At 39.3% G+C, this 24750-nt stretch overlaps 1 protein-coding gene across 1 annotated transcript; it reads left to right on the top strand.

Annotated features, from left to right (window-relative positions):
• The first annotated feature begins 1997 nt into the window (after positions 1-1997).
• Positions 1998-24152, top strand: CASP7 (caspase 7). Its single transcript, XM_054637246.2, has 7 exons — positions 1998-2085; positions 3516-3628; positions 18776-18924; positions 19806-19934; positions 20395-20570; positions 21919-22057; positions 22628-24152. Exons 2-7 carry the CDS (start codon positions 3516-3518, stop codon positions 22849-22851), a joined length of 930 nt encoding a protein of 309 aa, XP_054493221.2. The 5' UTR covers positions 1998-2085; the 3' UTR covers positions 22852-24152.
• Positions 24153-24750: the final 598 nt, after the last annotated feature.

The raw sequence follows: 24750 nt of genomic DNA, 5'->3' as shown, positions 1-24750 counted from the left end.
TCCCCCACCTGCCTCCCAGCTCTCTCACAAAAACCCATCCTAGTTTTCACAGCTGTTGTGCAGCACACAGGGCACAGTTGTTATTCCAGACAGGTACTGTGCAGCAGCCTCAAGCCTTCTGCTTTGTACCTGCCCTCCACCTTCCAGTTTCACAAAGGCACACCGCATTTTCATCCTGCAGCTGCATGCAGTGGTTAAACACTTATTTTCCCCAATGTAAATATCCAGTCAAAAGCTCCATTATTAATGTTTTTAAGGAGGAGGCTGAGTCTCCAGGGCAAAGGAGATGAATGGTGATGCTACAGGTATCATACTGCCCAATAGTGCACACAGCCAGCTGTGCCATATTCTACATGATAATTTTTTTCCTTTCTGACCATTTCCTAGGTGGCAATCACTCCATGCCCTGAAGCAAGATACTTCCTTCTTTTTCTATTATATTTCTAATTTTCCCCTTACTCTATACTGAAAACAAGAAAGATTTTCTGAAAAAGAAGTCTAGCCCCTTGTACTGCATTAAAATGAAGATGTATTGAAGAAAGGTATTGCAGCACACTGAGGAATCAAACTTTCTCTTTGTGAAGGCCAGCAACCAATGTGAAAATAGAAATATAGAAAATAAAAAGAAAATAGAAAGAAAACAGTTTGAGTTTGAGAAATTCCCCACAACTAATTCTAACAGTAAACTCTTGAAAATTGGCAAGCATTATCAGACCACTTTTTTAATAGCAATACAATGATGTTTAGAAAAAAGCCATTTCTAGGTCTGCTACTTTGGATGTGGTGACCAGATGGCAATGGGTAAACATTCTCATGAAGATATAGAAGCAAACAGTTTCTGTATTTCCTGGGTAACACCCATACATATCATCAGAAAAGCATATTTGGATGTTCTGAATTTCAGGTGCCACTGGCAGTCACCGCTGGTGATTACAGAGTCCCTCTCCTCTCCTCTCCTCTCCTCTCCTCTCCTCTCCTCTCCTCTCCTCTCCTCTCCTCTCCTCTCCAATCTATACATTTGATCTATTCATAATGATCTATACATTTCCAGTGTCCCTGCTGTCCATGGTGATCCATTATGTATTTGGAAGTGACTCTGTTCTCTCGAAAAGAAGCAGCTAACAGATGGCATGAGAGGAACCATGGGATTCTGTTAGTATGATTTTCAGGAGAAAACTTTGGCTACACATCCATCCCAGGAGCCACAGGCACAATCCCAGGGAGCAGGGAGCAGGGAGCAGGGAGCAGTCCCAGCAGCAGCGTGCAGGCACACGGCAAGAGCTCCTCCATCACATGGAAGCATTGACCTGTCGGGGAGCCAAAGCCTGTTTGTTACCATGCCTGTGTTTTGTGCCAATTAGGAGGCAGTTACACTGAAAAATGTCTCTTTGATGTAAATCTCTTCAGGTAGTGAATGTTAAACACCACGCACTGCTGTGTAGGTGTATGATTTTGCAGGATTGGAGCCTGCATCCAGGAGTAATTAGCAAGACTGTGCCAATCTTCAGTCCATGTACTGGACCGCTGGGCCTGATGCTAGGGCTGCACAGTGGGATACCGTAATTAGCAGAGATGCAACACGCACAATAATTGGGAGGATAAGGAAATGCCACTGAAGTTTATATAAGGGGGAAAATTTCCTTAGATCTAGACAACCTCGTGTCACCATGAAACTTTCGACTCTTCTTTGGCGGGGGTGTGCCGGAGCACAGCTATTAAAAAGTGATAATTTCAGTTTTGCTGTGATGTGGCTGTCATTACCTGGGGAGCGGGGAGGGCCCAGGGGCTGCGCCAGAGACCCTCTGCCCTGGGGAGGACGGATGGGGACAGGGACAGGGATGGGGTCAGGGATGGGGACGGGAGCAGGGGTCAGGGATGGGGACAGGGATGGGGACGGAAAAAGGGTCAGGAATGGGAACGGGGACAAGGGTCAGGGATAGGGACAAGGGTCAGGGATGGGGATGGGGACACGCCAGGCGAGCCCGCCCCGCCCCGGCCCGCCCCGGGAGCACCGCCTGCCTCTTTCGCTTTAAGTGTTGCTTTAAGTTTCGCTTTCGCTCCCACTCGGCCGGACCCAGCACCAAGGCAAGCCCCGGGCCCTTCGCAGCCCTTCCCCCGCCTCTGCCGCCCCCGGGCCCGCTGCCCGGCCCGCTGCCCTACTCTCCTCCCCTCGGTGCCCGTTCCTCGCTGCGCTCCGCTGCCCGGGCGGCCGCTCCCGGCACCGCGGCCTGCGCGCTCCGCTTGCTCTGTGTGGGTGTGGGTGGGTGTGTGTGTGCGTGTGTGCGTGGGTGTGTGTGTGTGTGTGGGTGTGGGTGTGGGTGTGTGTGTGTGTGTGGGGGGATGTGTGTGGGTGTGTGTGGGTGTGGGGGGATGTGTGTGTGTGGGTGTGTGTGTGTGCGGATGTCTCTGTGTGGGGGGATGTGTGTGTGCGTGTGTGTGTGTGTGTGTGTGGATGTCTCTGTGTGGGGGGATGTGTGTGTGTGGGTGTGTGTGTGTGTGGGTGTGTGTGCGTGTGTGTGTGTGCATGTGTGCATGTGTGTGTATGTGGGTGTGTGTGTGTTTGTGTTTGCCAAGGCCGAGGCTGGACCCGGCCTGGGGAGCTGCTCTTACTCTCGGGGAGCTCCCAAAGCTCTGCCAGTGCCCCACTCCCAGGCCGGGTGGTGCCATGGAGCCACTGGTGGGCTCTGAGCTGCTGCTGGTACCGGGGTGGTTTTCGATGTAAACCTGTGCTCTTCCCAGTAAATGGGTGATAAAAGAGAATTTAATCTGCCTAACTATGGGAAAGGGGCAGGAATTAGTGCTGATTTCTTGATGAAAGTCTGGAAGCAGAGACCAGATGTTTCAGTGCATCCCACCCTGATTGGAGGTCCTGCGTGTGCCCCGCGCTGTTGTTCTGCTGTGGTTTCCCCATTGCTTAATGATGAAATTAAAACCACCCACAGGAAACACACAGGGCTCTTTCACTTACACACATCTGACTATGTATATGCAAATGAAAACACTGGAGCCCTTGCTTTCATCCCAACATGCTTCTTTCCAGACCATGGGAAACTACCTGGGAATTACTTGTGTGATGGGGACAGCTCACTTGGGCACATGGCAGGGTACTTGGGATTACCAGGTCTTGGAATTTGATGATCCCAGGGTGTCCTTTACAACTCAGAATATTCTGATTCTATTTTATGATTGTATTCTATACTTTGTGATCTTTCACCATAGAATTATTTTTGATTTTGGTGTAATCTGCATTTTTGAGAGTGATGTTAGTCAAGTTCCTTTTGGTAACTGGCACAAGAAAATAGAGATGGCTGAACATCTGCAATGCCACAGCAACTCAGGACAGAAATCCATAGCCACTCTTTCTTCAGGAAGTCTTGTACAATAAAACTGACTAAAACCCTCACATGTATCTTCTGTAAACCAGACCATAAACAATCTGGTTCACAGAAGTATTTCTAAAATGTCAGTGCTCACTGAGGGACACTTAATTCACATTCTTGTACTTTCATTTGTAGATGTCAGAGGATCAGCGTGGTGGTCTCCCTGCTGGAGAGGGAGAGGATGAAAATGGCTGTGATGTAGTTGATGCAAGGCCAGACAGAAAAAGCAGGTTCTCACTTTTTGGACAGTAAGTTCCTACTTATACTCCTGTTTTTGTTGTTATATCAGCTGCCATGGTACTCCTTAAATCAAAGAAACATAAAAAGGCTTGATTTGGTGTTCAGTTTGCCGTGTCCACGATGTTATTGATGGTCTGGATGGAAAGATGGTTTATGTTGTATGAATTTAATGTATCTTGTCTGTACCTTAAAGCATTTCTTTGTAATATCCTCTATAGGGAAACCTATAATATCTCCCATAAGTTTTATTTGGCAGCTAAGAGACCACCAAGTTCATTTAGCATCAATTACAGTCCCACATCTTAAACATTGACCTTTGGTGGAGCTGGGAATTGAATATGCCATTAATTATCTATTTTACTGCACTCAGCTCAGCTAATCTCCAGCATCACTGGAATCCCCTGCTGGCTGTCTAAGTTACTTTAAAGCCTGGATGTGCCATCTAGGTTGTAGCACAAAGAAGCCTCACCAAGTCTAGAGATGTAACCCCTTACAGAACACATTAAAAGCCTTTCATTTTAAAGCATAGTAGTCTCACTGAAGAATAAGCTTGCTTCATTAAACCAGTGGGAAGCAAGAACTGTTTACTGCTCATCTGCACTCCTGAAAACACTGGATAAATATGATTGGAAATGCAAAAAATGAAAAATGAACATGCAAAGTTTATAAATGCTGTTGAATGTCAGCAAATGGCTATTTCACATTGGATTTAGTCAGATTTTGCAAGAGATATTTGATGCAAAGTCTAATGCTTTTGCAGAGAGGTTTTGATTTTTTTAATATTGGAAATTTACATTAAAGTGGGCAGTGTAATTCAGAGAGTACATGGCTAATATACTTTTATTTTTGCTGTTTATTCTATGAGTTTAATAGGGGTAACAATTTGTGAGAGAAGTGAAGATGTGCTGTTAAGCAAATCACTGTACTTTCTCATTTTATCATTCCTCAAATATGTTTCATGATGTGTATGTGTATTATTAATTTTAACAAATAGACAAATGTAACATTTGTTTCTAAATCTTGTCAAATATTTTTTCAAAGGTTTCTTTTCAACTTTATAAAATGTGTGTTTTGATATTTGATTTGGTCTTCTTTATAAGAGGTGATATGCTAATACTATTACTAAATTATGCAACTCAAAGTTAATAATTGCCAAAGAAAAGGCAATAATCAGCATTTCTATGACTTTTTTCCATAAGAAATTTTTCAAATAATTTGGCTATTCATCAGTTTGAGTCATTCATCTTTTGGGAACTCCTTGAAGATGCAGTATGCAACATTTTTCTTTAGAAGTAAAAAATTGCTCAGATTAAATGTGAGGTAATTGAGAGAATTCAACTTAGATTTTGTAGGGAAAAATTCTTTTGAGAAATCTAACAGAGTTTCTTGAAGAAAGTAGTAATTTCTTAAAGAGGAATGAGGTGCTTGACAATTAAGTTAATTGTCTTTGTCCTACAGAAACTAAAAGCCTTTGGTCTGAAGGAAAATAGGGGAGGAAAGTGAGAGGATAAAGGAAAATGGGATCTGATCTAAACTATGATTAAGGATGATAAAGGAGAATGTAAAGAGAGAATGATCACTCTTTGTGCCTCCCAGGGAATCTAGGGGACATGCAATGAAAAGTTCATGCAGTAGGTTTGAAACAAGTGTTAAGATGTAATTTTAACATAGTGCAGAATGTCACTGTAGCCAGGGGATATGCAGAGGTCAAGATTTTAGGTACATTCAGAAGAGATTAGATGTATGTGTGGAAGAAAATTCCAGACGTTAACATCTTTGGTGAAGATGCTCCCAAGTCATGTCTCTGTGAGAATATTCTGTATTCAGTTTCTTTTGTTTGCTTTCTTCAGACTCGTTCCTAGTCAGTACCAGGTACCAGGCTAAATGCATTTGTACTTGGACCAGTGGGGCTCTCTGTCCTGATTGCCAAAGCTTCATTTTGACAGCATGAAGAAATATATCTTAAATAAGGTGTCCAGAATGCTTTGTGTGACTACAGTTTACCGTCCCTTTTTATTTGTTTTATCCACCCAATCTTTTACCAGTTGTGCAGTACCCTCAATGAAGTTCTTCACTGCATTTCATGTACTATTGCTTAACATAAGTTCAATAGGAAAACAAGGAACTTGTGATGTTACATGAGCACTTTAATTTTAATTGGAGAGAACATAGCAGTGAGAAGCCAAATTGAAAGCTGTGCAGAAAGACCAGCTGTTTCCAGGAGCTTCACAGCTCCAATTTCCCACTCTCTGGCTGTGACTGGAGATCTGCCCTGTCACAGCAGTAGCTAGAAGTAAATTAAAATCTTACTCACTGCAGCATGTTTCTCTCTGAGAAATCTGTGAGGCTGCTGTACCAAGGAGGCCACGAGGCTCAGAACAAGCCAGGATGGTCAGATTCTTCTGACATCCCAACAATTTAGGGAAATTATCTTCTACATATTTCCTTCTCTTTGGAAAAGTGCTAATACTTAGCTAACTGTCCGGTGGGGAAGAGAGTTGGAAGAAATTTTGGATTAAATGTGCCAGCCGGGTTTTTATTTAGCCACTAGATGGCAGGAGGGGATTAATTTTGTATACTGCAAAAAAGCGCGAAAAACGGACTGTGCTGCAGTTGAGCAAAAAGTTATTTTCCAGAAAGCAAATGGTGCACAGGCACATTTTTGGTGCACAGCCTTGCACATTCTGGCAAGGCTGTGCACCAAAAAAAGTTTAAAACACGTTTAAAGAAAGATTCAGCTAAGGATGTCAAATGTGTATTTTATTTTTTAGCTAACTAATAGAATTTTTCCCATCCAAGTATGGGGTTTTTTGCTATGCTATGTGTACTCCTTTGACACTTTAAAGGCTATAAATAAAGTCGTGCTTCTCCACAGGAAGAGTTAATAACTTAATTTGGTATCTTTTGTGTTTTATTGGAGACCTCCATTAGGGAGATTGATAGCAGCAAATGCATTTTAGCATCCAGGAAAGTTAATGTAACATGAAATGGAATAAAATTGCACTGTGTTAAGTAGAGCTAAGATTTCTCTTAATCCTAATTAAAGTTGGTTTTGTTTTTTTTTTTTAAAAAAGCTGCATCCAGAAATTCCCAAGGCTTGGTAGATTTTCATTTGCATTGTCAAAAATCCTGACTGCTCGTGGGCTTCAGTGAAGGAACAGTGCAGAAGAGTTTTGTTACTAGTAGTATCTAGGCACCAGTTTTATCCTAATTTAATAGTATAGAATCATTTGTCATCTGGTTACTTTTATCTACTCCAGCCCTCATGTCTTGTTTTATAGTCAATATTCCCCTTCTCATCTGGAAACAGAAACCACAATTTAAATATCTATTCAAAAATCTTTACAAATACTTAGTTACAAAAGGAAGTGTGTGATTCTATAGTGCCCTCAATGCAGACACATTATATGGATTGTAAGAAAACCGCATTAAGAAATTTCAGAGGTTTTTTGGAGCATGTCGTCACCAAGAATATTTTGGCTGTTTAACAATAAATCCAAAATATCTATAAGATATTTATTTCTGTCTAGTCACACCACTTTAAAGTTTGAGACTTTTGAGTAATTTGGAAGTTTCCTGGAAATGCCACCTTCTGTAGTTCAGTGGTTGTGATAGTTATATTGTTAAGATACCTACCAGGTTTGTAAATTAGTATTTAGATAAAAAAGATTCATGGATATATACCTTTTATTTTCATGTCTACAGTGTTTATTTGGGTTGTAGGACATCAAAGTGGGGAAGCAAAGATGTTGCCAAAGGCTATTTTAACTTCATGACCCTTGTCTCAGTACAGCCATATTTTTCAACATAAATAACCTTGTCCTTCAAAGGATAAATATTCATTTTTGAGATTCATCCTCAGCTGAACCTCAGGTCTGGAGTTGTAACAGCTGTAGAAGGTTGTCTTTCTTTCAGCTAAGCTTTTCTGTTGTTCCTCTGTCTTTTGGGGATCTATTTTCTATAATTTTTTTAGAGTATCACATTCATTCTAAATTGGAAGGGACCCAAGGATCATCAAGTCCATCCCATAAGTGCCTGTATGGGCATTACCAACAGCTTATTTTTATATTGATTTGTAAAATAAGCTGCTTTCAGGTAGAACTTATATGGAGAACAGCTTCACACTGATGCAGATACTTATGTTCTCCACAGTTGTCCATTCTGTTCCACATTTTTCAGTGTCAGAATATAATAGACCTTTCAAAATAAATATTGCTAAGAAAAGTATCTCTTTTATCCTTAGATAGACTAAAAATAGCAAGCTACTTTAAAGCAACTAACAGCTGATGAATCATTATCTGAAGTTATGTTCTGGGCTGCAGCTCAGATGTCTGAGCTGACCTCCTGTTTCAGCCTCATGTTTCCTTAATGTCTCTAAGGAAGTCACTGTCACAGCTCCAAAATCTGTCACAATATAATTTTAATTTTGTTTGGAGTTTGCTTGTTCTGCTTAGCACAAGGTAAATATCAATTGGTTATGTTCACCCGAAAGCATCCAACATAAAATTTCAGAAGTAATTTATAGTCTGGAAAACTTCCTACAAAGACAATTAAGAAATTGTAACAAAGCAAACAGGGATTTTTCATTTGTATTACTCTTTTTTTAAGTCAGAGGTTGTTCTGGTTTGTTTTGGTTTTGTTTTGTTTGTTTGTTTGGGGAATTTGGTGGTGTTCTTTCGTGTGTATGTGTGTGTGTCTGTGTTTTGGAGGTATTGTAGTTGTTTTGTTAAAGCAATTTTTGCTAGATCTGGAACTGAACTTCTGGAGAACACTACAGGAATATTTAACAATGGGTGGAAACTGTGGCCAGTGCTTGTACTTTCCCTTGGGTGCTTACTGCATTTACCTCATAGGAAAAGCCCAAGTATCTTGAAATAGTATTTAGTCTATATTACAAGAACTCATTGATTCACAGTCAATATTTGTTTCCAGTCTCCTTGGAGCCTTTTTAATGTGAAGTACAGCAAACACTGTGTTATCCAGGAACTGTATCTGAAGTAATCACAGTCAAGTATCCTAATTAAGTTTTGTAATTAGTGTAGTAATTTATTTCCTTCATTACAACAAACTCTGGGCTGTATCATCCAGAATTTGGAGGACAGCTATTTTGTAGGGTGACATTAAAGCTTTCAGAGCAATCCAAACAAATTTAAGCCAAATTTATAATAAACCAAAACTGTTTGAGGGTAAATATGTCTTGGGGTCTTTCGGGTCACCCTGAGATTGTTAAAAGTCTCTTTTCCCAGCCCAAGCACTTGAAGAAGGAGTCAGGGCTCTTCAGTTCTCAGTCTCAAGGTTGTTTCTTGTATCTTATCTATAAAATTCCTTCTCCTGCCCTGCTGAGGTCTGTCCAGCAGGACAGTTCCAGGCACTCTGCCTGCCCCTAGGGTGGTGTTATGTCTTTATACTAAAAACTACATATACAGTGTTTACAATTACTTTCCAATCCTATCACCTATGTTAGACAGGGAGCTTCTACTCTAAACCAGTCTAAAAGTGCCAACATCACAGAAGAAGATGGAAGCCAAGGAGAAGAAGAAGGAGAAAGGCAGGACATGCCCAGTTCCCTCCATCTTGCCTTCTGGACCCCCATACCAGAAACCCCAAATTCTACTTTTTCACCCCATGATAAATTCATTATTATTCTACCTAGACTGTTGTGGCTTGCTGATCTTCATCTAAGGTTGGTAATTTGCTCCACGGGTTATAATCAAGCCCACAGGTGTTTTGGGCTCCATGCCAGGGTCTCTGAGCCCCCTGGCAGGGGTCTTGGCCATCCTGGACAGCCAGAGGGATGTTCTGGATCCCCACAAATATGTAGGAAGTAGTTGTATTAGTTAAAGTATAGAGAGGTTTTGTAAACTATGCATGTTAATTTGCATTATTTTGCTGGAAATATTCATTGTGTGAATATTGTAGCAATAGTGGATCAGGTTTTGACAGAAGGAAGAGGAGAAGTCTGCTGTCCCACCTCCATCTCAAAATCTATTTTCCTGTACTCTTACACAGGAGCAGAGATAGAATGAGTGATGGGAGGGTGTTTTCTGCTTGTCAGCAAAGGTGGCTGGGGCTGCATGACCTCAGCTGGCAGGGTGCTGGCTCGGGGGCTTTGAATGGCCCCACAGAGCAGAACAGTCCAGCGTGACCCAGCGCTGACACAGGCGAACGCTGGGGCCCGGGCTCACAGAGCATCCTGCCCTCTCTGCAATGCAACCCCAGCATGGTGGGCTCCTAGCAGTGCCACAGAACACCAGACTTGCTCCTGAGCACAGGCTGAAGCTGTTTTCAGATGCAGTGTGGAGTACCATTTGATGATGAGCCAAGGTACTGTGGAATGTTATTCGCCTCCTTCCTTCTCTAGCACCTGTTTGGAAAAATCATGAGTTTACAGCCTAAAACAGTTCAGTTTAGCTCATCCTAGCTCAACTGGCATTTTGCAATTGCTAATCCTTGCCAGAGTGTTCTCTGAGCATCAGTGTTTGGAGGGTTTGCTTTATTTTGAGTCATTTTCCAAGCAATCCATATGTACCTGTTAATTTCTCTTAGTACCTGTGGAAGGTAAAATAAGCTTCTTTTTTTTTTTTTTGGCATATAATTTCCAGTTGCCTATGCACATTGTACTGCCTAGAGTATGATCATGCAAGATTTCAGTTTCCAGAACACCCATGGAAGGTATGGATGTGCAGGTTTTCTAGAAATGAGCAGAAAGCCTTTCAGCAAGCAAAATTCTTTATTTGTAAAAATTTACCTTTTGAATGGTTTTTTGGCTATTATGCTGCATACAATTTTGTGAGGCCTGCATGGCAGATATCATACAGCTAATTGGGAAGCTGAATCTCAATTACAAAGTGATGATTGAGAGTTAAGAACTCTGTTTTGCAGGCATCACACCACAAAATTGTCATGTGGGTTGTAAGTGAACCCTAAAATATTAAATGCACAAAACTAGAGCACTGCTACCTGTTTCTTTTCTTTTTACGTTTTTTAACTCTTGTGAAATGTGGACAATATTAGATCTGTCTGTTGCAACTTCTTGTCCAAAGTGCATCTGGCTTAGTCCCAATGCACTTGGTCTGCTTCATTTGTATATAATAAATTAAATTGTAGTTGTGGTTTTGATTTGAATTAGTTAAGGCCATCACAAACACATACTTAAAAAGAGAGGAAGGCATATTTAGATTAACTATTAGAACTTCAAAAGACATTTACAAAGTATGCCAGAAGTTGTAGTCTGAGGCTTCTTCTTTCAAACAGCTCAACTCTTGCATTTTCTTGTGAGTTGTTTTGGACTGAGTTTCTCAGTTTTCCAGGTTTTTAGAGAAGATTCTGTCTCCTAATGGGAGATGGATCTGAAACTAAAATGGGACAAAAAAGCTACAAGAGTAGCTTAGAGTCTGAAAAATGTCTTATAATGAGGTATTAAAAATGTATTCAGTGTTTCAATTGATGTTAAATAGTCATACAGGCACTAGCATTGTTCTCCCTTGAGGGAAGCTAATGTGTAATAACCAAAGTTAGGAAATTGCTTCTGGACTGAGATCCACTGTAAACCTCCATAGTGGATGTTTACAATAAGAATGCAAACAATGACTTTACAGTAAGGATGGTTTGTTCAGTGCCTTTTCTTTCCAGGAGGCACCTGTCAGTAAGCTAACCCACACACTCCAGACATAAACATTGCACAGATGGACAAAATGTGAATTTTAGAAATATTCTAGTTTAAAATTATTCCTGTACAGTATCCCAGAGTGGGTCAGGTTGGGAGGGACCACAGTGGCTCATCTGGTCCCAGCTCCCTGCTCGAGCAGGGGCACCCCAGAGCACAGGGCACAGGATTGCCCTGAGGTTGGCTCAGCTGGTTGGAACATGGAGCATCTGGTTTTGTACTCCCCTCCCCCTGGAACACAGCCACATGATCTGCAATTGCTTTATGAAATACCTTTGTTTGGACTTCATTTTGTGATGGAGAACTGAGACCAAGAAATACAGAGTTACTTTCCCAGAGTTATTCAACAGCAGAAGCACAACTCATTTTGGTTTGTTTAATACCTATCATCAAGTTAAATGGGCAAAGCATAGCTAGCATATGGTCTTAATAAATATATTTTATTCTGTGTTGTACTCTCAGATGTGGTATTAAGAAATTTAGGGAAATGCCAGGATTTCTTTAAGTAAATTGAAGAGGTTTATTTTGCAAATTTTCTGTGAAATCTGTTACAGTACTGTTTCATGTGTCATATCAAGAACAAAAGTACTTTTTTAGTATGACATTATTTTTTTTGGATGAATGGACTCAGTCTAGTCTTGGAAAGAATTTTTTTAATGATAGCTTAGGTCCTTCCCAGCTCTAGTATTATCTTGATAAGTTCAAGGAAATAATCACATTGTTTACCTAACTCCTTTCTTTTGATATTGCTACAGCAGTATTTTCTGTTCAAAATTACTGTGTTTACCATTATTTGAAGGGCCTGTGACTCAAGTTTCCAGATGAACAAGGGGTACTGTCCTAGTAGGTTCCTGACTATCAGGTTAATTCAAAGAAAAGACTTTGCTTCTGCTGGCTTTGTTTAAGTCAGCTGACAGTCTGATTCCAAAGATGCCCTTAAGAAGTCATGAACTAATGGGCAGTTCAAAAAGATACTGAAGGCTGATTAATTCCTGTGGCGCTGTTCTTGAGAGCATTTACAGCCATTATTTTATTGCCTGAGCAGTCCTGTTGCTCCCAGGAGGAGAGTGGAGTGGGTTTGCTGGGGACTGTGGTGTTCCAGCAGCCACACTGGCCATTCCCCTTTATTGCACCCAGTCCCAAAAAGGACTTTCAAAATTTAGACATTTCAGCAAAGCAATATATAAATAGGCAGGGCAGCACAGACTTCATATATCATCAATAAATATGAACTTCAGACTCCAGTATTATCAGCTTAGCATGTTTTACTGAAATTTTGAATTTCTTTAGCAGATGAAACAAGATCCTGACAGGGAACAGAAATCTAGGAACACTGGGGTTTTTGTGTGTGGTATTGTGTTTATGTTTGCTATTCTAAATTGCAGCTGTCAGTTTTCATGCCTTTTGTGTAAGACATCTGCGTGCCATGGTAAGCAATGTAGGTGAAATAATGTTTAAATGCCTTTTTGGGGAACTTCTATGTGCAGTTTTGTAGGATCACTTTTCTTCTCTCTGCTAAATGAAGACTTTCTATTGTGTGGAAAATATCCTGACTTTATTATTAGAATTTTTTTCAGTTTTCTTTTGACATCTATCTGGAATATATTTTAAAATAACCTCTAAAGACTGGTGATTTTGTTGGTGCTCATCTATCAAAGTCAGCAGTCCTTTGCTAACGTTTGCTAATAGGGAAATTGAAAGTATGCAATGCTTACTTGAACTTCCTCCTATACACTTAGTATTGCCCCTTTCTCCTCAGGAGACTCCTGTTTCAGCTATTAAGCTTTTTCTTTCAGTTCCTCTCATGGCACATAATTTGCAAGCCTGAGTTTGCACTTTCAAATGCACAGTAATACAGTTTTAGTATTTGGTCTAGACTTTGTGGTTTAGTCTTTATCCCATGTAATCTATGCTTTCTGATTTTTAACAGTAAAGGAATATTCATTTTTATGAAAGACAGTTCAAGTAGTGACACATTGCTCTTGTCCAGAAATCTTGCTGTTCTGCCAACCTAATGCAATATTAATGGAAAAAGGCAACAGGATAATCTGTTATTTGTATGCAGTTCTAAATCTGTGTGACACAACCAAAACAGATCTGACAAAGAACAAGGAGCGTGGCTTAGAGAACTTTAGATCTAAAAAGCTCTAGTCAGGTTTAACAAGTCTCTTTTGCTTGATATCGCCCACAGGGTTCAATAAAAAAAAATTCAAAGTAGGGAGAGTGTACAGTAATTAGAGGTGTATTAAATACAGTGAAATTAGACTGGATAAAGGTATTAAAGCTGAATAAAAGTGTTAAAGCTGGTAGTTTTAAGAGAAGTTTATGTAGAAGTAGGAGATCCTAATGCATGATCATCAGAAAGCATCAAAAGTATGAATTATGGGGCCCACATCAGACCACTAATTGAGACTAAGATAAAAACATAGAACAAAATATTGAACCTTGTTTTGGCTTATTTATAAATTCTGTTTCCTGTTCAGTTTTTTTTTTTTTTAATGAATAAATCTAAATTGATCTCCAGCACACTCAGTTTTACTGCACATAGCTTATGATGCCTTGTGAATTAAAATACAATTGTATTTGCATTTTCATTGTTTTCTGTCTATCCTTTCACAATCTTTTTAAATAAATAAGTCCAGTCCAGGATTTTTCCCCAGGAGAGCAAACAGCATTTGTGATGAGCAGTAGTCACAAACATAATTTTTATTGTGCATTCAACAATGGAAGGAGAGTGGGAGTTTTTAGGCAGAAAGGGCAACACAGCTACACAAACTGCATAATAATAAATCAGCAATATAGGCTATGTAAGTTTCTTTAGAGGCCTCAGAACTAATGCATTGTCTCATGCACTCCACAGTAATGTAACTTAATGGGAAACTTATTCAAATGAAGCCTATAGAGAGTCCCAAAATGTCAGAAGTCCTAAGGGAAACATCTCAGTTGCTTGTAGTGGATAAAAGAGCATTGCAACTTAAGACACCTTGCATCCCACAACACTTAAGGGCATGAAAGCTCTGGTGGGTGTCAGTGGATTACCTGAGGATGTTTGAACTGCCCACTGCTCTGAACCTGCCCAGACTCAACAGAAAGGCTGAGAATCTGACAGAAACTAGAATAAAACTATTCCCCAATGCCAAAAAAGCATTTGAACTCCAGAAGGAGTCCTGAAGGTGTTTTGCAAAGACACCATGTTTTCAAGGGCAAATTTTCTTTTATTGGAAACATTTTATCGGTTATTCAAAAATTATATTGCACATTGTATACAAGAAGGAAGCCAGAGTAAAACTGTCAATGTTTTGAGATATTCCTTATCAAGGAAAGGCAAAGTTTACTGAACTGCATAGAGCAGAGTAAGACACAGTTCTCTCCTTTTGTGGGTTTACTTCAAATAGAAGTGAATGGAATCAGTGTGGCCTTTTCCACCCAACTCTGAATGTCAGCTCCCTTAAATTAAATAGTATAGAATTGTAGAAATTTTTTTATCTGCCTACCTTTTTCAGCACACGAAGAAAAGGCCCTAATTTTCCTGGGGGAGAAGGGCACTATAGCTTTTTTTTAAAACCTAGATATCTCTCTGTAATACCATTTTTAGAGTTTATTTTGAACAACTCTCCCTGGAAAAGAACAACCACTTAAATAGCCAAACAGAGGAGTAGATGAATGTTAGATGAATAAAGATAATGCTCAAGGAAGCCTTTGTCCTGCACATGGATTCTTAATATGTTGGTATGTCACACTAATATATGGCAGCAGCAGGGACTGAGGAAGGTGCCTGTAGAAAGGAAGTCAAAGGAGAGGAAAATCACAGCTGCTAAGAGACACTGCTTTATTTTTTCTAAATAATCTTCAGGTATAGTTAAATGTTGTTGGTGATATTTTTATCCTTAAATCTTGAACCATATTGAAACAATAATTTATTCCAAGTATAAGAGAAAAGAAGGTTTGTTGTGATTAGTACCAGTCCTTTATACGATCATGTCCACTACTTGTGCAAGGGACGTACATCCATTGACTTTGGCAGAATTTTAGCCACTCATGCTGATAAAACACTTTACTACTATTTAAAAGTTCAGTAATAAAATGATAAATAAAATACATAACTTTAATTTTATGTTTGAAAAATGAGAAGTTGATAATAATGATTTCCTCAAGGTTGATACTGACTGAGTCTAGACTTGCTGAAATCACATTCCCAAATATGCAGTTGGCAAGGCTGAGGCCTGGTTTTAGAGACACAAGGTAAGGGTGAAAATGTGCAGCTATATGAGAGTGGCAGACTGGAGTTTCAGTTTTTCTGAACTTTTAACCAAAGGGAGAAAACACGAAATACATGGCAGCAATAATGGGGAGAGTATTTCTGTATAAGGGAAGGATCAATGACCACTTATGGTGTGAGGAATAATGGCACAGCTGTAATTAAGACCTGAAGAATGAGTAAACAGTCATGAAATTCAACTTTTTGTTTAGTCCAGGCAAGTTTGAATCCCAAAAGAGGGAAATTAAAGACACTAGATGTCAGAGAAGCAGAAAGAAATCAAACACAGGGCACAAAGTTTAAAACATTTTATAACAGCATGTAACTAATCTGTGGAAACCCTTTTGGAAAATACAGTAATTAGAAAGCTTAGTAAGAGCAGCAGTAAACATTTATACTAACTGGTGTCCAGTTCAAAGTTCAGAAAAAAAGATTTAAGCTTTCAATCATAAGTCTGCCTGTCACTGACAGGAGATTTCCCTTAAGGCCTGATTATTACTTATTTATAACTTTATTAGTTATCATTACAAGGTCTGATTTAGCTTGTTAAGTCTGAAAAGTTGCACATTGTGCTGTCAGTGTAGTCCAGTCAGGCAGTTCCCATATTGTGCTGTGTTGGACTGCAGGTCCAGCCTTAGTGTAATCCACAGCCTTTGCTCCCTTGTTTATTCACTTGGGACTGATGCCAGAAGGTTTCTGGAACTTTTTGTTGTCTGCTGGTAAGGAAGTGATGGGCGTGACCATGCTGTGGGTTTTTGGGTATCTCATTAACCTGGGAGGAATCATTGGAGTAAAACCACAGTGTCCTGGGAAGGAAAGGGAGAAATGAGCTGCCAAGGCTTGTCCGTGGTGTTTGCCATTGACTGGCACACAGCTTCTGGCTGCTCCTGAGAATTCCAGCAGCAGGAATTACATCCCTTAAACTCACGAGTGTTTCTGCATGAATGAGTGCAAACTATTGAACTTGGGAGTGAGGTGGTTTCAGAAAAGTTGGGTGGCTGCATTGCTTAACCCTTGCTGCTGTTTTCAGTGGGGCTTTTTGTGGGGTAATGTGGCTGCCTGATTTCTGGGCTGGATTAGGTCACTTCCAGCATTTTAGAAGAGCAGACAGTGGAAACATGATATTGCTCAAATGGGTCCATCCTTGAGTGTTGACAGCTGTTCATGGGTTGGACATAAATAGAAATGTGTGCACAATCCCCTTGAAAATCTCCTGTTGTCTATAACAGCCACTGTTGAATGACTTTTTCAGGAAATCACTAAAGCCAGATAAATCTGTAAAAACTGGAACCTGTGGGCTGAGGAAATGCCTCTTCATGGACCTGAGTGGTTATTTGTTGTTCTGAAATTTCTTTTTCTCTCTTTCACAAAGAACTGTCTGGTGATCAAAGACCGGGGAAATTTTAGGTTAAAATAAAAATCCAAAATCTCTTTCAAAGTCAAATGTAATACCAGCATCATAGAGTTCTGACTGATTCTTTAAAAGAATTAGTTAAGAATTGGTTAAGACTTTTTCTTGAGGCAAAGCATATTTAATGATTGCTTCCAGAGCCCTCAAGAAGCATATGCAGGGATAATACCCACACTTGCAATTTGTCAGAAAAAAACCCTGTATTTCCAGACATAATCCTCAAGTAGATACGGTTCAGTATCTTGTTTTTCAGTCTCTAAGGGAAGTCTAAAAGAGGACATGATATTAAGATGGTCACATGTGAAAAGAGTATAATGGAAGCCTGCCAGGTGTAGCTATTTAATTTGGCCCTTTATAATAGAATGTGACGGCACTCAAAGATAAGAAGAAGCTGTTTTGAAATTGAATTGCAGTAGCATTTATACATGATGAATCATTTAAAGAAGGTTTATTATAGATTCCAATTGGTCTTGTCCTTTAGTAATAAAAAAGAGGGCACTTAAAGCAAAGAGACCACCATTGTTAAATCAGGCAGGTAAGAAAATATATTACCTAAACAACATTTAATCAATTCAAAGCAATCTCATGTCTACAGGTTATTATTGAAGCAAATAAATTCATATTCCTTTAGGAAGATGTCAGGATGAGAATAGTGAAAGTACTTAAATTAATTGAGGTTATAGGAAAAATTTAATGTTATAACTAAGCTGTATTATACAGTTCTCTGTGCTGTGAAAGTAGTTTATGTTTTCCTCTCAGACATCAGCACTAGATACTATTGGAAGCTGGATGCTGGAACAAATAAGAGAGGTAGCAATAACTTCTTCTGCACTTTCCTGAGCATTTAAGTGGGCTCCAAAGCTTGCTTATAATTCTGGGATTGAATCAGACTCCTTATAGGCTCCTACTGGTTCAGTTTTGCTTGAGGAAATCTTAACCACACCTGAAGCCCCCTGCTTGGACCAAAAAAGCAGTGCTTGTAAAAGCAGGTACTGCTGAGTTCCTCATGCTTGTACATCAGGTGTGCATGCTGGCTGTAATTGATTTGGTATTCATACTTTATTTACATTAAATCTGTGAGTAATGTCTGTGTTATCCCTTGGCGTCTCTTTCTAATCCAGTGTAAGGCTCCAATACACAGCAAAATGATCAGTACCCGAGAATATTTATTAAAATAACCCAGTAACATCATTATTATAATAGTTTGATTTGTTTGTTCTTAGGTTTTATTTGACAAAGTTCAGGTATCAATGATTATGTTGAAATGTGCTTGGGTCCTTGCATAGATTCAGACTGCTGTTTGGCAGACCAAATTAACACATGACTTTTTCACATCTGTAACCTTTTTCAGTAGAAACTACCTGCTTCTTAGTCTTAATCTGCACAAAATTTAGGGATGATGGTGATTCAGTTGGGTAAACTGCAAATCTTCATGTTCCTGGAATGGCTACTGAGGGAAATGCTCTGTCCTTACATTAATTACTTACAGTAAAAGTCAAATATGTCCAGAAATAGTTTCCAAAAGGTTGCTGCCAGCCTCACTTCATGCAGGCCATTTGTTTTATCTCTGGGTCAGGATCTGTGTCCTGCTCTTGGCTGCAGTTCACTCCAGAGTTACTTCACCTCGTCAGAATCCATCCACACAATAATCACTTCATGGAAATCACGAGATCTTTATCCCTCAATCCAAAATGTAAATGAAGAAAACAAATATTGGAGAAGGAGAAACATTGGGCAGGGCTGCATGAGTGGTTTGAATTACGGTAAATAGGCCATGCATGTGACTGGTCACTAACAATAATTTCATTTGGTTCACCTAGAAAAAAGAAGAATGGAGAAGAAGAGCAGCCAAAGCCCTCTCTCAGTAATCAATACCGAATTGTTACACCCACATTCCAGTATAAAATGGATTACAAGAAAGTTGGCAAATGTATTATTATAAACAACAAAAATTTTGAAGACAAAACAGGTAATGTTCTTTCTTTGATGATACTCATTACAGACCATAGAATTTTTATACTTTTTTATTTTCATGCTTATACTTTAATCAATAAGTATTCTATTTCTAGGACATGCAATTTTAATGAGGGTTTTTAACTTTTTTGATAAATAGTTGTTCCTAAAACTTTTCCTGTTCTCTAACACCTATGTTAGAGTGGCTCTTTTCAACATCTTTTCAGTATATGTCTCAAACACCACGTCTCCTTGCTGTACCAACTTCAAACTAAACCTTTGTTCCAGAGTGTAAAACTATGTTGTTAAAATTTGAACTTTGGCATCTGCAACCCATGTTATAAATTATCTGTCCCTGAGCTGCAGCTATGAGCTACAAAAGCTAATAGCTGTAGGTGTGCTCTGTTCACACTCCTGCATTCAACTTTCCAGACCACATGTGGTTTCAAGGTAGACAAATAAATACTTGTGTTATAATCAGGTCTGTAGGATTTTTCCTGTACACTTGGCAAACACAGTAAGTTGTTTTCCCCAAAGATTCTGTGTCAGTTCCTTTACTGGGTGTAATAGGGACACTTTTCAGCAGGTTTTCCATGGGGTGCTTTGTGTTGTACTGCATAACCAAAAAGAGAGGGATCATCCTTAGAGCTCCTGTGTTGCAAGGTGCTGGGGCCCCGCCAGCATTTTTCAGGATGAGATATGTGTTAACACTGAGCATTGCCTTATTTTTAAAATCTCACAATTTGTTCTCAATGCTGCTAGAGGATTGTTTTAAAAACATGTCACCAAGACATCGTTTAATTTTATCAGTGATAAACTTAAACATTTGCCGTTGAACACGTGAATCACTTGGAGTTGTGTAATGTGCAGTCAACCATGTTCTTTGCTTTCTGGCAGGAATGGGCACACGCAATGGCACTGACAAAGATGCTGGAGACCTTGCTAAGAGCTTTAAAAACCTGGGCTTTGAGGTTGATATACACCATGACCGAAGCCGTGATGAAATGGAAAAATTACTGAAAAAAGGTAGAAATTCAGTATCATAGAATGATTTAGAGAGGAACAGACCTTTGGAAATCACTGAATCTAGTCCCTAGTCACAGCAGGTTAAAGCAGAGCAGATTGCTGAGGCCCCACATGTAAAATTTTTCTGAATGGACTGGGCTTAATTCCCCACCTCATCCCCCAGCATCAATTCAGAAATGCACGGTGTTCTTGTGAAGCACTTGTCCTGTGTATTAGCTGAAGAGCCTTCATATTAGATAAGGAGTTCAGCCTGTTGATTCCAGTGGGCTAAACTCAGACTCAAGTGAAGGATGCATCCATGTGCTCAAGGTACTCACCACATTGTAAAAGATGATCCACTCCTTCTCATGCCTGACAGTAGGAGCCCAGTGTATATTAAGCCTCAGAAAAATGTGCTTGCTAAATATAATTTCTATTTAAAACGTGGCTTCCTTTTGACTCAGAAGTGTTTGCCTTGCAGCTGCTGAGGAGAACCACAGTGATGCTGCCTGCTTTGCCTGTATCCTCCTGAGCCATGGGGAAGAAGGGCTCATCTATGGCACAGATGGACCCATGGCTATCAAGAGTCTGACTGCCCTGTTCAGAGGAGACAAGTGCAAAAGCCTTATAGGCAAACCCAAACTGTTTTTCATTCAGGTAATAGCCCTGAGGTAAATACAGTGTCCTACTGCTGCAGCAGGGAAAACATGCTCTGTTGGTTGTCTGCCCTAGAAAAACCCTGTAGCTTGACTTACTGAATGTTGCTGGAGGTTTGTGAAAAAATGTATTGACAGAAGTTGTCTATGGGCAAAATTATTGTTTGTTTTTAAAAGATAATTTATATACGAGATTCACAGGTGTAAAGAAAATTATCATTGTAATTTTCTACATGGTTTTTCTTGGTAAAATATGGACATCAAAGCAGAAAGATACTCAGTTTTTTGCAGACAGAGCTAAGGACAGTACATAATTTTCAATAGGAATAATATTTTCCAGGTCTCTTTGAATTAAGGCTTCCTCTACAAATTACTTCTTAAAGCAACACTTTTCATCAGTAGCCTAAAAATTTATATTGGATTTTTAAATTAACATGTAATTAATTGTACTAGTTAATACAATTATTAGTTAATGTATTAATTGTATTAGTTAAAATTTTAAAGACAACTGTTTCAAACAGCATTAACTGACATATCATGGGTCTGAATTCTCTTTTTTACATAATACATAGTATTATTTACATAGAAGAGTTGCAGCAGATGTGGTTTTCCCTAGGCTATCCCATCAATTAATCCTCATCCTCAAAGTGAAAACTGTTTTAGACTCTTCATACTACTTAAGTGATGTTTCTTCTAATTACATTTTTGAAATGGTTGCTTTATAGGCTTGAAAATTATTTTAATAAAGGTAATCTGCCCTCTTATATAAGCCAGTCAGACTTGTTCTTTTGCAAGAGCTGTCAGTCAAAGCTACTGATAAGAGCTGAAAATTACCCACCAGGACCAGTGTGCCCTTTAGCTAAACCCATGATTAAGAGAAAATTAAGAATCAAAGAGATAAATGGAAAAGTATTAAAAACACAATATACTTGTAATGGGTGGTCAAACACTAGCTCACATTGTCCACACTGTAGAGTCTCCACCTGTGGAGTCCACTGTCTAGAAATTGTCCAGAAGTCACACTGCACAGAGCATTATGGAATAATTGGGTGCTGAGAATGACTCTAGACTGGTAAAATTAATCATGGTTAGAATAAACCAGTGCTGACATAGCACTTGTTGACAAACAGCTGAGATGCCCAGCCTCAACCCCTTTGCCTCCCTCTACTTACAGGATGTATATTTTTCAAAGGGTAAGCTAGTAACTTTATCACTGAACAATAAGATATGCCCCAGAATTGCATCTCTGCTTAGAACTGAATCCAATAAAAAACTTTGATGAATACTAATTGTTATAACACCTTGTTTCTGCTTACTGGAAACATTCTATTTATATTCTCTGCTTTCAGGCCTGCAGAGGCTCTGAATTTGATGAAGGAATACAAACTGACTCTGGACCTGCCAATGACACCCTGGAGACAGATGCCAACCCGAGATACAAAATCCCAGTAGAAGCAGATTTTCTGTTTGCTTATTCCACAGTGCCAGGTAAGGAAAAGAAGGTCAAGATAGGGGTGTAAGCCTGAAATTCACCATCCATACTGACTGGATTGGAGATGGACCCCCTCATGATACATTGTGCACTGATGGATAAAACACAAAGGCTCGGTGTACATTGGGTATCCACCCCTTCTACACTGGCTGCAGAGGAAAAGAGAGATTACAGATGGCAAAGGCCAAAGGATTCCCTGTGTCCTGGGAATCCTGCCCTTCCGTGTCCTGGAATGCTGAATATGTGATGAAGGCAGGAAGGGGAATACTTACAGCACAATACTTATCCTCAGAAAGGAAACCTGTGTAATTTTACTTCTTGCAGATTCCCTAATGCCAAAATGTAGAATGGTACTTAAGCAGTGTGAGGTTTGGAGAGTTAACATACATTATTCTCAACTTTAATGAAGTAGGATGTGTAACACAACTTTATTCTCAACTTTAATGAAGTAGGATGTGTTAAGAGTTCAGCTTTCAGTGTGTGCATTGTCAGTCTTTGCCCAGAATCTTTCACACAAAAGAGCAAAAATCACTCCCTGTATTTTCTTCCCTGTCTTTTCCTGTCAGGTTATTACTCCTGGAGGAATCCTGGAAGAGGCTCCTGGTTTGTGCAGTCTTTGTGCTCTGTGCTGAACGAGCACGGGAAGCAGCTTGAGATCATGCAGATCCTCACTCGGGTCAACTACGTGGTGGCCACCAACTTCGAGTCGCAGTCGGACGATCCGCGCTTCAGCGAGAAGAAGCAGATCCCCTGCGTGGTCTCCATGCTCACCAAGGAGCTCTACTTCTGACAGGGCACTTCAGTGCAGCCCCTGATGAAAGGTCAGGCTGTGGTTTTGGGTGGAGATTGGTTGTGGACAGGAGTAACACATTTTTAATAACAGACATGTGGTAACACGAGATTTTTTAGTAAGATGGGGTATCTGATGGATGGAGAATACGCAATATTTTAAAGAAGCTGTGGGCCAGCCTGACAGCTGTCACTAATCATTGTGTCTTGATTTCTCTTAGTGTGGCTGTCATGATTTATGGCTACTGAAAATGTTATGACCCATAAAGCTTTTTCCCAGAAAGCAGATTGTAAATTAAGAATAAAAACAAAAAAATCTTGAGACTCCTTCTTGTTTACTGCTAGCTCATGGAACTGTAAGCTCCTTGGAAACTTCCAAAGACCATCATATTATGGGTATGTCCAGTAATAAAACAGTTTGTAGCTATTTAAAAGGGTGTTTCTTAGTCTAATATATTCATTTTCTTTTAATTGATGATTATTCATGAAGGCTAATGGTTGCTCTGTGCTCAATCTGGAAGTCAGTTTACTTAGTCATCATTCTAGCATAAAATGAATGTGTAAAAAATCAATCTTTTTAGATTATTACCTGAACAGTATAGAAATGTAACAAATAGAACAATCAAAATTAAAATCTCTGTAAAAGATTGGCAAATTTTGCTTGGATGGAACCATACTAAAGTGCCTTTGTAAACATATTTTGCCTTGCAAATGACAATTGACTGAGAGAACAACCTGAAATGGTGGTATTGCATTTCTTCTGCTTGCAGAAATGAAAATATCTGCTTCTTGATTCAAAAGTTAATGACAAGGCTTTAAAACATTAAAATTTAATGTTGAAAAGGTAGAATTATATGTTCCAGTAACAAATGTGTGTTTAGATTTAACTTCTAGTTGCCAAAACTGGAAATGGTTACTTGAATCAGAAACCAGAAGTGCCTTCTTAGTTACTGTACGGTCTTGATTTTGTGTTTTAGAGTTTTGTTGGTGATCTTTATATTTCTACTTTTTATATTTCCTTTAGTTGGTAGCTAGGTTAAAAAAAATGTAAGTTTAATGATTTAGTTAAACTGATAAAGAATTAGTTGTTCACCCTTTTCCCAGTTAATGTACTCTATACTCCTTGCAATCCTCTGAGAAAATGAAAACCAAGTTAGAAAATCGTTAAGTTTATTTTCTTACAAATACTGGGAAATAGTGAGACATATATATTTTTTCATAAGTCAAATTTACAGTTGTTTGATTTAAATAAATGATGATTTATGGAAATATTAAGCATTACATCAATAAAGGCCTTTTTAAAAAAAATTCTTTTGTATTTCTTATGTTTGTCACTCGATCTGGTGAAAAAAAAACCAACCAACATATATCCCAGTCCCTTTCTCTTTGAAGAATGCAGGTGGTCTCTGGCATCTTTTCAGGAGGAGGTTTACAGTGTTAGGGGAAAGGTAGATTAGAAAAGTAATTTGGCATTGGGTGACTTGGGTTGCACAGGCCATGTCCTCTCTTGGAGTAAACCAAAGTTAGTGGAAGTATTTTATTGGAAATACCATGTTCCACCAGTGCTTCATCTTGCTCTTTGTACAGTAAATTGTACAGTGCTCTAGCAGTGCATGTGAAAGTGTTCTCCCTGTTGCTTCTAGCAAATAGCTCCTTCTTAAGCTATCTTCTGGAATTAAGGATGTTCCTGGTTTACCATGGCCAGCCAACATTTCAGTATTTGTTACTTCTCTAGAGGATCTTTCATGTCTTTATAGTTCATTAGTGTTTATTTGCTTGAGGTCTAGCCTGTTTTTAAATTTCTGTGAACAATATTCCCCTGTCTCCAGAACTTCAGTTCCAATATATGAGCTATAGAAAGATCAGCATAAAATACCTGAATACACTGCCTGAGAGGAAA

The sequence above is a fragment of the Agelaius phoeniceus genome, chromosome 9 (assembly GCF_051311805.1).
Source record: "Agelaius phoeniceus isolate bAgePho1 chromosome 9, bAgePho1.hap1, whole genome shotgun sequence".
NCBI lineage: Eukaryota > Metazoa > Chordata > Aves > Passeriformes > Icteridae > Agelaius > Agelaius phoeniceus.
Note: the sequence above shows the minus strand (reverse complement) of the source record. Positions and strands in the feature narration are given on the sequence as shown.

Excerpts from the sequence above, each read along its gene's own strand:
- CASP7 (XM_054637246.2), top strand. The coding sequence starts at position 3,516 with ATGTCAGAGGATCAGCGTGGTGGTCTCCCTGCTGGAGAGGGAGAGGAT. Across the intron at positions 18,925-19,805 it reads AAATTTTGAAGACAAAACAG|GAATGGGCACACGCAATGGC; the intron begins GTAATGTTCTTT and ends GCTTTCTGGCAG. Across the intron at positions 22,058-22,627 it reads TGCTTATTCCACAGTGCCAG|GTTATTACTCCTGGAGGAAT; the intron begins GTAAGGAAAAGA and ends TTTTCCTGTCAG.